At 45.9% G+C, this 18437-nt stretch overlaps 1 protein-coding gene across 11 annotated transcripts in view; it reads left to right on the forward strand.

The window, feature by feature from the left end:
• EXOC2 (exocyst complex component 2) overlaps positions 1 to 18437 on the forward strand; it is a 151877-nt gene that overhangs the window by 115397 nt on the left and 18043 nt on the right. For 10 of the 11 annotated variants that reach the window (XM_059078060.2, XM_067006858.1, XM_067006857.1 and 7 more), the window contains one exon: positions 1416 to 1557. In XM_059078060.2, the coding sequence (XP_058934043.1) occupies positions 1416 to 1557 (142 nt within the window). Of the gene's footprint in view, positions 1 to 1415; positions 1558 to 6799; positions 7671 to 18437 lie in introns of those variants that run through there. The other variant, XM_067006866.1, reaches the window with a different exon arrangement.

An 18437-nucleotide genomic window follows, 5' to 3' on the forward strand; every position in this document is an offset into this window, starting at 1 on the left:
GCCACGTCCCATGCAGTGGGACACCTGCATGGGGCACCCCTCTCACCACTGTCTGACTTCTGTCTGCACAGGTTCGTTTCACCTTTTCCTGAACTTCATGTAAAGTGGAACCATACAATTTGTAGTCTTCTGTGTCTGGCTGCTTTTGCTCAGACCTAGTCATTTCTGAGATTCAGCCAAATTGTGTGTCTACCACTAATTTATTTCTTTTATTGCAGAGTTTAGGTAACATATTTTGCTTACTCATTCTTGGTAATGGGCTTTGGGTTGTTTCCAGTTTTAGGTCTTTATGAATAAAGTTGCTGTGGGCACTGCTGTAAAAGTCTTTCTGTGGACATTTGTACTCTCTTATCTTACCTATATACCTAGAAGTGGAATTGCTGGTCATGGAATAAGTTGATAGAGCCTCTGAGTATTCCCAGGTGGGGATTTCCTTTACAGTCAGCCAGCAACGTGTGAGTGGCCGGGGGCCCCACTTGCTCACTACCACTTCACATTCTGTTTTCTTTTAGCCCATCTCCTGGCTTTCGTTGACGTTCCCTGGTAAACAGTGATGTTAAGCATCTTTCTTATGCATTTAGCTGTTCATATTCAGGTACCTTCTTTTGAAGTGCCTGTTTCGTTCATTTGTTTGTTTGTTAATTGGGTTGTTTACCTTTCTATTAGTGATGTTAGAAATCTGTGTATATCTTTGTCAGATATATATTCTTCGAGTAGAAATTTTAAATTTTGATGAGGTTGATCTACTTTTAAAAATGTTTAGCGTCTTTCATATCCTGTCAGAATCTTTACCTGTTCCAATGTCCTGAATTTCTTTTTCCCAGAGGCTTTGTAGTTTTAACTGTTATCTTCAGGGAGATGATCTGTCTCTTACTGAGTATTACATTGTGTTCGTTATTACTATAAATATACATATACTATGATAGCTTTATATAGTGTGCATTGAAAGGACAGTTGTGCTCTTTTTCCCTGGTATCTTTTCATGCTATATTGTATGGTCTACGACCTCTAGTACAGTCTAGTGCCGGCCCCAACCCTGCACTCCCCAGATTCTCACTCGTCCCATGTTGAGGGCTCGGCCCACCCCCTCTGCAAGTCCTTGGCCCCTGGGTGCTGGTGAGACCAGGCATGGACGCGCAGGGCTGACACTGGCCCGTTCTTCCAGCAAGAACTAGTTCATGTGGGCTGACCTTCTTGTGAAGACGGCCCCTGGTCTATACAGAGGACTAATTCTTATCTTGTTACACAGCTGCACTAGAGTGGTCTTTATTACTGAAAGTAAAATAAAAATCTTGCCTTTTTGTAGGAAGTTGATAAAAACTGTTAAAATCTACTGAAGTATTTATTTACATTGTTTTACTTTTTTCTTCACCCTCAAGCTGACAGCTCATAATTACTCTGATTTGTGTTTATAGGTTAGCATGGCCTCACTGAAAGAGTTGGACCAAAGACTCTTTGAAAACTACATTGAATTGAAGGCAGACCCCATCGTTGGCTCCTTAGAACCTGGAATTTACGCAGGCTACTTCGACTGGAAGGACTGCCTGCCCCCGACAGGTGGGTGGTTTGAGGTTACTGAAGTCTCCAGATGCATCCAGAGGGGTAAATATGGATTTCCTTTTCTCAATACAGGCTTAAGATACTTTTCTTTTTATTCCCATTTTTTTTTCATGTTTACTGAGGGGTTGATTTAAATTTTTATTAGCTTACCCATTTTTTGATAGCTTGGGGTTATTAGTACCTAAAATGGTTAAAGATATTCTTAAATTCCAGAGAATAATTAATTACACCTCATAATGTGTGATCATCTCAGTAACGCACACTTGCTTCCTATGGTATTTCTTTACTGCATAGAAATAATAGACTGTGAGTGACAGTTTTATGCAGTGATCTTGCAACCTTCATCAAAAAATTTACTTTAGACGTTTGGTCACTTCTGTGGAAGACCCAATTACTGATGCCAAAAAGGTGAAAGATACAAGGAAAACGTATGGGAGTAAGATTATTATAATAATTTAGCAAAGAAAATTCAACTGGAGAAGGATGACTGACAGTTCCAGTATTACCGTTTTGACATCAAATGAAAGTCACTTAAATCACTTCATAATATATATTTTAGAACTAACTATTGCTTGTTGAATGAAATAAACTTTTTGATTGATCAAATAGTTGTTTCTTTGTATGAAGTACTGTAGAATACATAAAGCCAAGCAACCTGCTAACATCATTATGTCAATGTAGTGTGATGTGGAAATGGTTCTGTTCATATTAGACGTCGGTTCTTCGAGGCGAGTGTGGCTGTACCAGTGACCTGCTGGCAGGTTGTTAACCTTCATTCTTTCAACTAATCGTTGTGATCACCTGTCATTTTTGTTGTGTGATGCTTTTATTAGATGGTGATAACCTTGTTTACTCTTTAATACCTTTGGTATTTATTGTTATTTTTCATATTAGGGGTAATGATACAGTGATGCCAAAATTCTAAGCTAAGAGCCAGAATCATTAAATCAGTAATATTTTATGTGACTGCAGGTATTTAATTCCTGAAATCACCGTCATGATTGTGCTTACAGCCGACCATAGTTGATCTTTCTCCTGTAATGCCATTAGTCTTGTGTACCCATGTTTTTCTATGTCCAAACTGGGTTATAGTTCACATCCCAAATATATCCTTTTACAGTTTAAGTCAGAGCCTATCAGTAACTTGCTTAAAATTTTTGCAGCATCTTCCTGCTCACTCGTGGTGAAATCCACAGAGCGGACAGCGCAGAGTCCGGCACCCACCCCCTGCGGCCCCTCCAGCCGCCTCCGGCACACTGGGCCTCTTGTGGCCCAGACTTCCCACATCCTCCCCCAGGTCCTTCCCTTTGCTTAGACAGTACTCCTCCCTCATGCGTCCTTTTGTCCTCAGGCCTCTACTTAAATATCAGGACACCAGCCATCCACCCTGCATAGGTGACACGGCCAGTGGAGAGTAGGCATGGTGTTTTAGATTTAACCTGTGGGAATTACGTGTATTTTATGTGGAAGATAATTGTCTACAAGGGAGAAGGCTGTATGTGTGGTTCCAGCACCTGCCTTTATGTTGGTTGAGCTTCTTAAAGCCAAATCCGTGAGGTCGTGGGGAGTGGTCAGTTATCCAGGGTGGGTGATGAAATGCACCTTCTGTGTAAGCCGGGTTCCTGACTCCACGTGAACAGACCTCTGGGACTTTTGAACTCAGCAGCCTCTGGAACTTTTGATCTGCCATTCCTTTTCAAAACTCTTGGGCTAGATGACTTTGGGAGTTTCAATATCTTTGGACTTCAGGAAGGTAACATAGTGCACATACCGCATATTATGTTATATCCCCGGTAGAGATCCCTGCAGAGAAATAGGTGAATGTTAGATTAGGAGTGATAACAAGATCCTTATCAGTTCAGGTGAGACATGCCACCACAAAAGTTTCTCACGAATTTGCAAATTCACAAACAGAGGATCTTGCCTCCCGGGCTCTATGTCTCCCTCGTCTAGACTCCTGCACGGTGCGTGGTCCCTGCTCGTGAAGATTTGTTCAGTGGCTGGGGACCCCTTGCAGCTCCCACGGAGCCATGCCCTTGTCCTCGCTGCCCGCCCCCACCACCGGGCCCACGCCTGCTCCGCTCGGGGCCCCTCCCACTCAAGTGCTTTCCCAGGAAGTTCCCCTGTGTGAGCAAAGGTTGTTCTCGGGTCCTTTTAATCTCTCTTGTAACTCTTCAGTACACGAACGTAATAGATGTATTTCTGTATCTGTTTTTTATTTCCCTGTTTTGGGGAAATTTTTAAACAAAGATGTGAGGAGATTCCTTTCACGTTCCCAGACTTCTTGTCATTTAAGCTTTTTATAGAGCAGTGACTGAAAGGTTCAGAATTCCAAGGGTGAGATCGCAGAATGTTTTGCAATAAAATCTCTCCGTTTTCTCCTCAAAGGAACAATACCCAGTAGTCAGCTGTGGTCTGTGCCCGGCCCCTAGCCTCTGCAGACCAGCCTGGCTATTGCTTCCCCTTGGGGGCCTCTCTCCTTCCCCTGTGACGTGTGTGAATTACCTCACATGGGCCCTGCTGCACCAAGCTCTTGTGCACTTAACCAGTCCCCAGTTCACAAATGAAGGAGTCGTTATACGGCGGGCCCTGCACACGTGCACACGTGTGCACACACTCGCACATAGGTGTGTACACATGCACACACATGCATATGCTAAATGTTTTAACTCCTTGCAGACAGTTTCAGTCATTTGTGTGCCTGTAACACCTGTGCCTCGCCTATGATTATCACTTAATACTTAACTACCATCTTCTAAATTTCAACTATTCTAAAACAAATTACTTATTACCTCCTGAGGGTCGGGGAGGGGCGGCTAGGACATCAGGCCCTCACAGCCCCGTCACACTCCTCTTTACAGCCCAGCTTCAGGAAGTCGTCTGGGCGGTTCCTCAGCGATTCCATGTGAGGCCCCATGCCCTCTCGTGTCCTCCTGGCATCTCTGGCAGCCCCGCGCCTCCACCTCTGGGCTGTGGCTGGATCCGCGGACATGCTCGCTTTGGCGCTCTGTGATCTAGTGCTCCCAGCTGCTCCCTCCCCTTGGGAGAGGTGACCCTCCTGCGGCCCCTGTGGTCCCACTGCTGGTGGGCGGCCCTCAGTCTCCTTCCCATGCCTGGCCTTGCACCCTGGCGTCCCCAGGACGTTCCCCGCCTTCCTCACCAGCCAGGCCAGCTGGGGCTCCCGCTCCTCTCTGTGGCCGCCACCCTCGGCTCCTACCAGGATGCCCCGTGTCGCCGGAGCCCGCACCTGTCTTCCTGTTCCCGGCCGCTCACCTGTTTGCCAGGCCCGCCCGCCGCTCCCCTGCTCAACCCTCTGGGCCACCCCTCGCCTCAGGCTCAGACCTACCCTCTGGGCCCGGCGCTGCTGCTGTCGTCCTGCTCCCGGCCCTGCCCGTGCCTCCTCCGGGGGCTTCCCTGCCCCCCGCCCCCCGGCCTGCTCTTGAGTCCTGCACGTGGGCAGTCACTGTGCCCCTGGCTCCTGTGCTCCGAGCTGAGGGTGGGAGTTCACAGGTTACAGCCTCAGTAACGTGCGGGTCACGCCTCAGTTTATCTTCTGAGTACTTTGCTCTGTGGTTCTCAGTTGTTTTTCCGCTAGGAAAGTAAATCGTGATGTTCTCTTTTCCATTAATCTTCTTGTTCACTTTTTAATAAATACTACACAGTGGGTGTTCATATGTGTTTAACTGAAGTGAGCACGTTAGCACGTGCCTCCCGTGGAAGCGTTGTGCAGTCCCTAAACCTTGAGCAGCTGCGTCTGAGTTAAAACGTACACGTGTGTCAGGGACGCCGGCACGTGGGCAGCGCTGCGCAGCGTCGCTGTGCTCCTCGGGGACAGTTGAGGGGTGTTTGGCTCAATCCTTGTGAGGACGAGGGTGTGGGAGGGGCAGTTCCAGGCTCTCAGGGGCTTGGGTCCCACTGCCTCCAGGTGGGTGGCTGCCTCAGGCTGTCCGGACCCTGCCTTGAAGGGACCTGGGGTCCTTTCTCTGCCACTTCCCATCTTCCCAGCCTCGGCGTGCGTGATGGTGATACAAAATGATGTCATCATTATCGGGGCCACTTTGTATACACAATGAAGCTTCTGCTGGCCTTGTGGCATTGAGGCCTGCGGCTCTGTCTTTCAGATAAACTTCCCAAGCAGACGCACACACCACTGCTTTGTCAGCCATACATTTACCATTTCTCTGGTTCCAAAGCCTCTTGGAAATGGTTGGTTTTGATTTCACTTTTATAAACTGTATTTAGTTCTGTTCTTGGTGTAGCTTTGACTTCGTGATCCCCAACTGAGTCTCGCATAGTCATATAGTGATTTTTAGTTTCTTTAAAGATGACTGGACTTTTGAGACCTCGTGTAAGGTGAACAGCCAAAATAGTTTGACTTCAGTCTTCCAAAATAATTTCGATTAACAGCTTTAGTATTATCTTTAGAATTTTCCTCTCCAAAATTTCATCCAAAACTGAATTTTACAAATCACGTAGGTAACCGATTGTTTATTGCTGTAGTTAGCAATAAATTTAGTTTCTGATACTGTTTGTGGTGATTTTTTTTAAAAATCCAGTTGATTAATTTCACGATTCAAGAAGAGGTATTCGTTAAAGCCATAGCTATGCTTTTTTAACCTGACAGTTGGATATTTAAATTATCACCTCTTAATTTGTATATATGTCAGGAAAGATCATTCTGGTTAGTTCTGAGTCACTTAACTGACTGTGTCGTTATTCTTATCTGCAGTTATTAAGAGCTCCGAGTATTTGCATTTGATAGGTTTTAGCTAAATTGAGAATAGTCTTAGTCTCCATTTACGAATACACATGGAAGTTCATATCTTTAAAACATATTAAATAAGAAAAAGAATCTTTCTTAAAATTTTCTCTTAAATATTGGTGTTCCATCTAAAAGACATTCAAGTTTACATATATTCCTAAAGATACTTAATAAATGAATTTAAAATTAACCATTTTTATAAAGGTAAAAGTACTTAACTGAATTTTCTTTTTTTTTTTTTTTGTGGTACGCGGGCCTCTCACTGCCGTGGCCTCTCCCGTTGCGGAGCACAGGCTCCGGACGCGCAGGCTCGGCGGCCACGGCTCACGGGCCCAGCCGCTCCGCGGCATGTGGGATCTTCCCGGACCGGGGCGCGAACCCGTGTCCCCTGCATCGGCAGGCGGATTCTCAACCTCTGCGCCACCAGGGAAGCCCTTAACTGATTTTTAACTCAAAAGGCTTTTTTATTAATTGTAGTCATTGACACAATGAGGAGCAGGGAAGACATTTACGTCGTCGGCGATGTGAGCGAGCGGAGTGCCGGTTGTTAGCGTGGACGGCCGACTGCTTGTGCGGGATGCGTGGAACCGGAGCAGAACGACTTCCACGTCAGTCACATGTCAGATCCAGTATTTGGAATACCGAGACTACTCAAAGTCTGTAATAAAATACTCCTCCCATGGACAGACAGAGAATTTGCTTCTCATTCTCAAATTCAGCCAGGATTATCAAGTCTGTAACATCTGAGGCACTCTGCCCGTTTCCCGAGTTGTTCCTGCTTCCAAGGTTAAAATGTGGTAGAGAAGCTGAGGGTGGTGCTGCGTGTGAGGTGAGATGGTGGCTCTGACCCGGGGGAGTTGGGATGCACCCGTGTCCCCCCAAGTCCTGTGGCCTCTGCTCCCAGTGGCACCAAGGAGAGCCAGGCGGGACTCAGGAGGGACCAGCACTGCTCCCCGCCCTATCCCCCAGGGCAGCTCCCGAGACCACCTGGTAACCTTGGCGTCTGTACCTGTGGTGCATGCTTCTCTGTTGGTTATGCGGTGGTTGGCGGTATGTGTGAGGGCAGGTGTTTTGGTGAACAAGATCATAGCATGAGGTGGCAAAAAAACTAAAATAGATCCATCATTCTCTTGTGATTTTTATATCCATTTATTTTTAAAAATTATATCATCTTGGAGCCCTTGAGGGTTTTTTGTAATCCTTTAAAGTTAAAATCCAGTGCGTTATTGGGGGAGGAGGGAATGTGAGAAATAACTTCTGTGCTGTTCATTGACCATCTAATCATCTCCTATTTTCTTTAAGTTATCACCATGTCTTTGCAGTTACCTAAAGAAAATGTATTTCCACTGCCGTGAGAAGACTACCTTGATTGGTTATTGTATGTTTTCTTCCGCCAACACTTTTCTCCTAATACTCTTGTGATTTTAACTGGATCCTTGTATTTCAGCGAGCTAATTGCATTTACCTCTAACTAATCGCACTTAGTTAGCATGAAGAACTCTGAGGTAGTGGCCAGGCTGCCTGCCATTTATCTCATCAGATCAGCACCTCCATTTAAACATTCATATAATTAGTTGTTAAACTGTAACCACGCATAGGGAAAATCTTTTTCTGAAAGTTCTCGGGGAGTTTACTAAACGCTGGAACAGGGCTGTTGCGATCCTGCTTTCTGGGTCCTCCTGATAGATGAGTCGTCGTGTCCACTATCAGGGAGGAGGGGAAAGAAGGGACTCTGGCCCCATAGCTACCTCTACCTGCACAGAGGGAAAGAAAGAAAAACACCGTCTGAATCCTGGGCCCCGGGGAATCCCGATGAATAACAGTCTTCTTCTCTGTCCGAATTTCGAACCAACTGAAGAATAAGACGCAGGAGTCAGTAGGTGAGAAGGCCGGTGCTGGAGGGTCAGAGTGAGAGCCCAGACCCCTTGCCCAGCCCCTCCAAGAAGCAGCCCCTCTGCCTGCTCGCCACCTCCCACAGGCAGGGATAGCGAAGAAGCCGGAGACAAACCCCCATGCGCTGCTGACCCCGCCAAAGGTGGACGAAGGCTGTCCCTCCCTCTGGGAAGCTCCACTCAAACCAGAAGGGCGGAGAGACGCCGTTCTCCTTTAAAGCACCAGATGTGAACTTCCAGCAAGAGGTGGCTGGCTCTGGGTGTGCAGACAAGAGTTAGGAGCTGATTTCAGCAAACAAAAAACTTGTTTTGTCCCATTAATAAACAAGGAAGCAGAAGTACTTCAGAATTGAAATATTCATTCCTATTGCAAATAAAATACCGTGGCCAGCAGTTCAAGGGTCAGTTACCGGGACGGTCTGTAGAAAAGGAAGGGGACTCAAAGACGTCTTTCCCTCTGCAGCCCACAGCCTGCCTCTGGTTTCTGGAGGCGGGGGGGCCCAACCCTCAGGCCCTCGCCCCCTCCCACGCTCCCCTTTAGCTCCACCCCACGGTCTCCAGGCCCCCAGGCCGCCCCCCTCCGTGCCCGCAGCCCTCGGTGGTGCCCAGCACAGAGAGATCCTTCCCTGACAGATTTGGTCCATCAGTTGGTTGGTGGATGAGAAACACCTTGGTGGAAATTACTCAAGCAAGTAAAATACTAATTTACAGTTTAGTTTTTACCCTGGTAGGTATTTTCAACAGAATGTCGGATTGAATTGTCTCTTAATTCAGCTAATGTTAAAGAAGAGAACTTTGGTTGATTACATAAGAAAACGGTTACCAAAAATAACATGTGGACTACCCATTTAGAAATAATTAGAATATTACAAAATTTTGTATCTTTGTATAAAATGAGAAAATCCTAACACCAAAGGTCTCTGAATGTCATTTCACCTTTCCAGAATTATTCTGAAGACTGAGGCTTGCAGAATTCTGAGGGTGCCTTTACAAGCATCACGTTCTTGGTGCTGTTTGTTGGACACTCTAGAAATCTCTTCTCTTCTCGGACGTGGAACACAGGTGGTAACACCCAGTGACACGGCTGTCCTCTCGTGCCTGTCTAACACAGGTTTTCTGGGCCCTGGTCATGGGGTACTTTGGCACACTATCGCGTCTGCTTCTGATCGAAACAGATGCCAGTTGCGTGAACTCCACCTTTGAAGAGAGACATCCAAGTCAGTAGTCTTTCCCGGTACTGAACTTCTCAGAAGGAGTGGTTTTATCAATTCCTTGGACTGTTTTTCTTGATTTCATCATTTAAAATACACTGTCAGGTAGATATTAATAAACTTGTATTTCATCTATTTATAAGAGAAAAGAAATTTTACATTTTTCAAAGGAGGATGGTCCTAGTCAGTCATCTTTTTTTAAATCACACTTTCATCATTTAACTTCACTTTTTCCCCAGCCATTTTCTCCTTTTTTATAAGCAGTTTCATGCATCAGTGTCAGTGCTGTGGAACTGTTTATACAATGCTTCGGACATTTGGTTACAGTTTGTCTGCCAAGCATTTTTCAGTAAAGCTACATGTTGGTTCTGATGGTATTCAGTGTGAAATGTATTAACCTTGAGACGACCTGTGGCCCTACATACTTTCTTCATCACATGCTTTATCTGTTGAAGTATTTATTTTATTGTGTCTTAAACTGATAGCTGTTTGGCCCCAGGGTAAACTAATGTGCTGTTTTGCAAAGACCATTGTTTAAACTTATTTTGGACATTCCTAGACATTGATCACAATAGAGCAGGAAGCACAGCTCCTGACCTCCTGGTGGCTTCAGCAGGGGCAGTCTTCTGCCCTCTCCTCCAGATGAAGGATCATTTCATCTACACACAGATCAGATAAGGACTGATTTCTTTAAAAACATAACCTCAGTACCATGATCAGATCTGGAAAAAATAATAATTCATTAATTTTAGCAAATATCCAGTCAGTGTCCAGAGTTCTCATAAGAGCTTTATTGTAGATAGTTTGCTCAGATCAGTATTCTGTCTAGGTCTATGTGTTGCTTTTACTTGCTGTGTCTCTTAAGTTTTTTTCTTTTTACCTTCTCTAGGGCCCCCTCTTCAGCTTATTTGTTGACTAAATCAGGTGGTTCTATAGATATTCTCACTTTCTGGATTTCTCTTATTGTTTCCTCATGGTGTCATTTCACATGTTCCTCTGTCCCTTGTGTTTCCTATGAACTTGTGGTTAATAAAGAAGCTTTATCAGTTTCAGGTTCAATTTTGTTTTAATTTGTTTTCTGCCACCAGCAGGTCCATCACATTTGATTGTCTCCCTATTTGTGATGTTAAGATTGAAAACTAGATTCAAGTTATCAGCTTGCTCCACACTTTAAAATTTTGTCATAAACTTGTCATCTAATGGTTTTAGCACCATGGGTAAGTGTTGCCATGATCTGTGGTTTCCTTCGAGCTTGCAAACTAATGATTGGTATAGCTGGAGCACGAAATTAAAAAATAAAAAATGCCATCAGCTATTTAGTTACTCTGAAGTACAGTCCGTACAGGAAAGGCAGGATAAATGTTTGATTTTTCTCTTTATTTAGAGTTTTCAGAATAAGTTGGTTCCCTTGTGTGTGTTTTTTTTAAAGGTGATGAACAAGGTGTTTTTAAAATTATCTTCATTAATTCGTAGCTTGAGCATATTTCATGAGTTTCAATTCATTGTCATAGTCACTGTTGTTTTAAGAATCAAGCTGTTCCCTCTCTGGCTGGGAGTGCCCGGCCCCCACTCCATGGGCCCCGGGCCTTCCCTGCTTTCTGTGGTCCGGTTGTCCCACCCGGTGTGTGCCTTCTCCTCCCAGACGTGGGACCAGCCATCGGATGGGAATGAAATGATAGAAACACGGCAAAACTTCCTCTCTCTCAACTTTCTTCTGCTCTTCCCGCATTATGTCTCTGTCCTTCCTGGGGGCCCCCTGGCTTTTTTGTATCCCTCTCACCCTCGTTAAATCGCACCCAAAAGTCTGTTGCTTGTCCGTGATTGGACAAGCACCGCATTGCCTGGTGGTTCTGTGTCCCAGTGGTACCTTCACTTCCCTTCAGGTCGCACCAGCTGGCCTGTTGCTTAACATCACGTTCCTGCCCGTCGGCTCGTGACAGGCTGTGTCCCCTCTGGCCAGTGAGGCCTTAGGAAAGCTGCGTGGATGTTCTGTAATTACGAGTATATGTCCTATGGAGTGATAGGGATTTTTTTCCCTCACTGCACCTGATTTTGTTTGTCTGATTATGACCTAAGAGTCTTCTAAAACTCATTTACACACTTCACAACTGTGTGTGCTGTGGGAAACAGCAAGGTAACGGATAGTCATATGTATCCTACCATTTTGGCGTTCCTTTCTTCATTCCAGCTATTTTATTCCCTGTGACCTTGGCTACATTTGAGGTTAATGCTCACTCTGAACTTAAAAGTATTGGTCTTCAGACAGTTCTGTGTGAGGAGTTTTAAAGGGTGCTGGAAGGTCTGCCTCTGTTCTGGTCTCCGACTCGGGGAACGACTGAGAGCCGGTGGAGGCCCGGTGCCCTGGCGCAGTGAGCTGACAGCTGTGCCGGCTCCTCCGTTTGGCCACAGCCCAGCCAGCAAGCACACCGCCACCACTCTGGGGACACTGACAGCTCGACCGACAGGGCGTTGGGCCGTCATTTTTGTGAGTTTAGCCTAGATGTTGTAGCTACGTTAATCTCCACCCTGATCCCTCCTCAGAACCAAAGCCATGGCTCATATAACCCTAGTTCTAGTAAAGAAGACGGCTGCAGAACACTGATTAACTTTAACGCCTCCGCTCTGGGCATTAGCTTCGGGTTTAGTGGAGTGCTGTGGTAGTCTCAGTGTTTGGATGGATGGGGTGCACTGGTAGCATAGTGAGCAGACAACTCCCAAGTGTTGCTTTAACCCGGAAATGGTGGCAAGTGTTCACTTTCCCAGTTACTTAAAACATTATTTACCAGAATAGAAAGCTGAGGTTCGTATGATTCCAAATGTTGTATTTGGACTTCTTAACAAAAAAGTGCTTTGATATATTAGTCAGTGGTTAACAGAATCTAAGGGAGTCCTCCGCCAGACTGACCCTCACGGCCTGGCCCAGGTCCTGTGTACCTGGGAAGCGTCACGGCCTGACCGTACCGCGCGCCCAGAACCTGCCAAGCTTGCTCTCGTCCGAGAGAGGAGGATGCACGCCTTTTGGGCTCCGTGAGAAAACTAAACCATAGCGCAGCCTCGAGACGCTTCACTTCCTCTAGCCTGTCCAACCCGGGCTAGAAACGCCATCTCTGTCTGTGTCTCTCCCAACACCAGGTGAAAATGTCCGTAACCATCTTCCCTTAATAACAAGCAGCAAAGGCCAACCACCCCTGACCACTTGGAGTGCAGCTTAACAATCAGCCATTTTGATGGCTGTTTATTCTGCACATTCCGGTGGGAAACCTGTGAGTGTGTGTTTTTAAAACAATAATGTCTCAAATGTTTCCTGGGAGTCCGCAGTAGAAAGGAGACCCACAGGCCTGGAGGGGCTCAGAGACCTGCTTCCCTCCCCTAAAGCCGAGGATGCTTGGTTGACAAAACTGGACCTTGTCTCTCTGTCTCGTTTATCAGTGAGGGGATTCATCGAGCAAACCCCCATCTCTCCACTGTGTAAACAGGCCAACAGTGGGACGGTTTGAGGCTATAGGTGTTGGGTGACGGGAGGAAGATGTTGGCAAAGCAGTCCCTGTCCCGAGGAGCAAATTAAAGACGATGCAAATAAAACCTGCACGTTGTGCGGGAAGTCTACTTGGGATGTGAGTTTCCTTATGGGTCAGTTTACTTCAATTCTCTGTTAATATCTCATACTAATAATCAAACTGTTTGAGTAACAGCCAAGGTAGATTCGTGAACATGATGTATTTGAAAACGCATTTTTCAGTTTTGCAGTTGCTGTCATTTCTGATTGCCAATGGTGTGACAGCCTCTGATTACGGTAACAAGGACTCAGGTTTACACGTGGAATGCGTGTCAGCCTGAGCAGGTTTGTGTACTGGAGGAGTGTGATGATAGGCCTTATGAAATCACAAGGGCACTCTCAGAGACTTCAGATGTGATGGAAGTCAAAGGAATGAACATGCCTGCGCTGCACGGTCAGGGTGTATTAACGAAAAGAAAAATCGGTGTATATTCTTGGACTTTTCTCTGTTTTTTTCCTTTGTGCTATGGCTTTTTCATCTTATGCTAAGGAAAATAGGCGCGGAAACCCTTTCTTAAACTAGAGCACGTGCTGCTTTGGGATACGTCGGCCACTGTCCAACAAGACGGCACGTACACTGCTGTGGCCGGCGGGGTGTGTGGTGGCGCTCAGGGCTCTGTTCTCCTCTCGGCGTGAGAGGAGTGGCGGAGCCGCGGGGGCAACCGAGCACCTTGGCAGGGACCCAGCCCCACGCCAGGGCGCCGGGGTGGGTGTTTCAGCAGACAGCAGCCTCCACTGCAGCTCTGCCTGAGGTAGCTGAAGGCTGGAAGCGGCTCCAGAGCCCGCCCGCCAGCAGTGGGGTGGGTGCGTGAGCGTGGTGTGCTCGTCCAGTCAAGGTCTGCGTGGCAAGGAGACCCTCCCACACGAGTCCAGGCCGTAACCTTGGGGGGAGCCGCAAACTGTGCTCCTCCTGTGGAAGTTCATCGCTCCGCCTGTGTGAGAGCCAGCGCCTTGCCAGGGAAGTGGAGGTCAGGTAGTGGTGAGCTGCCCGGGATGGGCGCGACGGGGGCGGCCCGCAGGGGGGCCTGCTGCATCTCCGTCGGGGTGCTGCTTACCTGCGTGTGCGGGGCTCGCGCAGCATCACGTTGTGCACAGGAGTTACGTGCTTCCCTGCGTGGGGGTGCTACTGGCTTTGAAAAGAGGAGAAGACTCCTGTTTGCAGACTTAAAAACCTCGACAACAGAACGTCATGATTAGCAATTATGGCCGCTTGACACCTCTTCCAAACTCACATCTTTGTGCGGCGCTTTGTACTTTTCTCAGCTCTGCAAGCCAGTTCAGACTCAGACCTTTAAATCGTTGATTTCAATTCAGAAATGCTTTTTGTGTGGTTAAACGTAAAGCTTAAAGAAATTGACTGTGATGGACTGTTCCTCAGAGTCCCCTGTTCCTCACCGGGAGGGGTGGTCCTGCACTGCCCGCAGAGGACAGGCGTGCCCCGTGGAGGCCGGGGCCCGAGGGCCGCGTGGTTCCTGCTCTCTCTCCCTGCCCTGTGCTGAGGGGGGCCTCCGAGAGCTGAGATGCCTAGGTGACCCCCGTCCCCACAACCACATTGGCCTATGACACTGTTTTCCCTTGGGCGGATTTTTTAAACTTGGAGAGTAAGAAAAGTCTGTGGCTTGTTCAGAGCAGTACAGCTGTGACTTCAGCCCAGTTCTGTTACCGGGCCCTAAGCAACGAATTCAGTAGAGTGGTAACAGCAAGCTTTGGCAGTGAAGATGGAAGAGCAGCTGAGTAATAGTAAAATTTTCAAGAGCAAAGATGATGTGGATCTGAGATGTTGGAGTGAAGATTTTGCTGTAGAGTCAGAGAAGCAACATGCTGTCAGTGAAGGGAGCCCCCTGAGGCTTTGCAGGCATCCCTGCGGGAGTCTGGGAGCCGGGCTCACCCAGGGCTGCAAGCTGATGTCTTCCCGGCCTCCACCTGCTGCCCCCCCTGCTGGGTCTCCATCCCTCCTGAAGCTGCAGGTGCGGGCCAGGCCTGTGGGTCCCTCCCTCACAATTAGGCTTCTCCAAATGCCGTTATTGTGTAAATGAAGACTAAAATCCAAGTTAACTCTTGGCTTTCATGTTTTTTCTGCCTTCCATTTTATTTCAACTCCGCTGTTTTTGACTCCAAGGTCTTTTCTTTGGTTCAATGGCAGAAACTTAGCCTAATTGGATTTCACTTCTCACACCGTGGGAGGAGCCCTGCGCTGGTGCTCTGCTCCACCTTGATGGTTCCAGCGTCAGAGGTGGGGCTGCTCGGGCCGGCCGAGCCACCTGCAGTGGCCACGTGTGTCCATCCACGGCCACGGGCTAAGTAGTGGGGCCGCAGTCTTGAGCCAGGCTGTCGGGCTCCAGAGCCACGTTCTTCGGCCTGGCTTCTCTCATAAGCATTTATGAAGTTTGATTCCATTCAAGTCATTCTTGGGGAAAAAAAATACTCCTAGAGATTTTGAAGTTTGAAGCTGTCATTACTACAGACCTTTATGGAGTATTATATACAACTGTAACACCTCACGGTGTGAAACACATTTGCATATGTAGAATGAGTTCTACTTTCTTGTCACTTTCACTTTTCTAACTGAAGTTGCCTTCTAATGAAAACAATTTTTCTCTGCCAAAAAAAGAAATTGAAACAAAGGAATTTGATTCATGTTAGTGTTAAATCAAATTTTTATACCTTTAAGTCTAAAATTCAGTGTATCAATGTTGAAACTGATATTTCATGCTAAATGTAGAAAGTGTTCTATAATATTTTAGGTTAGTATAATTCATAGACTACATAATTCATGTAGTTTTACACATCAGAGTTCAACTTTGAAGTGGGACAGGTTGTGATTCCTTTACCCATATTGGACTCTTCAAAGCTCCTTGTCTCTGAAGTTTACAAAGGCTAAATAAACTCTTACGAATATAAATCCTTTCTTAGAAATGGAAAAAATAAGCCATGAAATAATTTTACTGTTATTTTCACTGCTGGTGGTATTTTGTTTTGTCTTCATAAGGAAAAGTTTTCTTATTCATATTTAAAAGCTAGGAGATATATTAATTAAAGCAAAAAAAACCCAGGATTCTGAGAAAGAAAATAGAAAACTGTAGAGGGCATGTCATTCGTTTATATATTACACGTGAAGGGTGTCCTTTCCACCCCAGGTATTCATTTAAAAATCCTCTACATGTCAGAAGACATTTATCAATTTAGGAAACGTCATTAATTTAAGAAAGTGCCAACTAAAACATAAAGACTTGGACCTAAAAGCCCTTTCTCTGTTCCAACAAAAGCTGATTTTTGTTGCAGAATGTTCAGGCCTTTTTAATCTATCCAACAGTATTGATACCATTCTGGTTGCCTTTTTTTTTAATAGGCGGTAATTTCAATAATGTATCTTCACACTATAATTGAATAGATAATTTACTTAAAAAAAAAAAAATACCCTGAAGTTCTTTCATGTAGTGTTTCAGTTTGACCAAATAAAAAGTACACTGTGGGATATTTATAGTATTTTTCAATCTATTTTTATCTGTAGACTAGGACTGGTAACTGATTTAGGGCATAAGGGTTAAAAACAGGAAATGTGGTTTATAAAGTAGGTAGTATCTCCAGAGTTTCCAGAGTTAGATTGCTTTTATTACTGACTGAGTATCGTGTTTCAAAACAACATGAGGCAGGGCACCTCGAGAGACCAGTCTGTGTTTGGAGGATGTGACAGGAAATGCTTCAGAGGAAAGCTTGTGTTCTTGGTACAGGTCATGGGGGTACCGGTGTTTTCTGTACATGCACTGTCTTTCTGTCCAGCTCTTTCTCAGATACTCTTTATACAGTCAGATTGAGTATAAGTCTTGTGCAACACAGTAAATTTCCTTTGACCTTTGCATTTTGCTCGTATTTTTCTTCTAGTGTTTTTGTTTTTGTTTTTAAAGAAGATGTTGGGGGTAGGAGTTTATTAATTTATTTATGGCTGTGTTGGGTCTTCGTTGCTGTGCGAGGGCTTTCTCTAGTTGTGGCAAGCGGGGTCCACTCTTCATCGCAGTGCGCGGGCCTCTCACTATCGCGGCCTCTCTTGTTGCGGAGCACAGGCTCCAGACGCGCAGGCTCAGTAGTTGTGGCTCACGGGCCTAGTTGCTCCGCGACATGTGGGATCCTCCCAGACCAGGGCTCGAACCCGTGTCCCCTGCATTAGCAGGCAGATTCTCAACCACTGTGCCACCAGGGAAGCCCTCTTCTAGTGTTTTAACGGAAAGTTTTGTCATCATCATAGTTGAGGAGCATGTATTATGGTTATTATTAATTGTAATAATTAGAGAATCCAAGTGAAGGAAGTAAAAGGGCATGAAGAAGCAGGGTTTAATCTTGAATAGCCTTTTCAGTGACAGCTTGGCAGAACCAGTCAAAACCCAGAACCTTTGACTCAGCCGTTCCACTTCTACAAGGTGTCTTAAGTCAGTTATTCTACGAGAATACAAGGTCTGATGTGGTTGTGTCATTATTTATGATGGTCGATACTGAAAGGCAAGAGGACTGTCGAGTAGTAGGAGAGTGAGTCATGAATAAATAAAGTGAAAAATAAAACAAATAAATCAGAATAAATAAGAAGGTAAATACCTTATGGCAGATCTGTGCTGTAGAATACCAGGCATCCATTGAAAACTGTAAGGTCAGTGTGTGTGCACTGGCGTGGAAGAGTGTGTGTGGTACATCAGGGAAGGAAGCAAGCAAGTTTCAGGAAAAGAATGTGTTACTGTAATCTCACTTCTTAGGGGAAAATTTATATTCATTGGAAAACATCTGGAAGAATACACACCAAACTAGGGAGAAGGATAAAGGGAAAACTTATTGGTCTTGTATTTGTTATTAGGAAACTTACACTTCTGTATCTTAATTCCTTACAATGAGCAATTAAATTTTTCAAAATAAATTAAGAATGCAGGCTTGGTCAATTCAAAATTGTTCACTGTTCTGTTCTTTAATGTGGACATTCTCTAGAGAGGTCTGCCTAGCAGTTTGCCAAACGATTGTAAGAAGACTCAAACCTGCCTGTGTAATGCTTTGTAATTGAATGAGCATTTTCCCGTACTTCAAGGAAAACCTGAAGTTTCAGTGAATTAACTGGTTTTCCAGCCAGGCTTTAGATCCACGCCATTCCGTGCCCCCGTGTGCATCCCCTGTTACAGGCCGTAGCTGGGATTGGCACATAGGAGTGCTGCTTCCTTGCCCCCTGTTGGGCAGCATTTCTCCACAAACAGTGCCGAGGGTGCGCATCAAACAGAAGCCTCTGTTTTATTGCGGCCAGACAGTCTTGTTTCAGGTACTTGCTTTCTTGGGGGCTGTTTCAGAGATGAAGTGAGGCTCTCTCCTGTGGAAGGCGGCCACGTTTTCCAGTCTGGGTGTGTGTCCCCAGTGGTGTGTAAGCCCCGTGAGGAGGGGGCCTTTTTTTTTTTGTGGGTTTGTTCTTGAGGTCACGCTGTGTCCCC

The sequence above is a fragment of the Kogia breviceps genome, chromosome 10 (genome assembly GCF_026419965.1).
Source record: "Kogia breviceps isolate mKogBre1 chromosome 10, mKogBre1 haplotype 1, whole genome shotgun sequence".
In the NCBI taxonomy this organism is placed as follows: Eukaryota; Metazoa; Chordata; class Mammalia; order Artiodactyla; family Physeteridae; genus Kogia; species Kogia breviceps.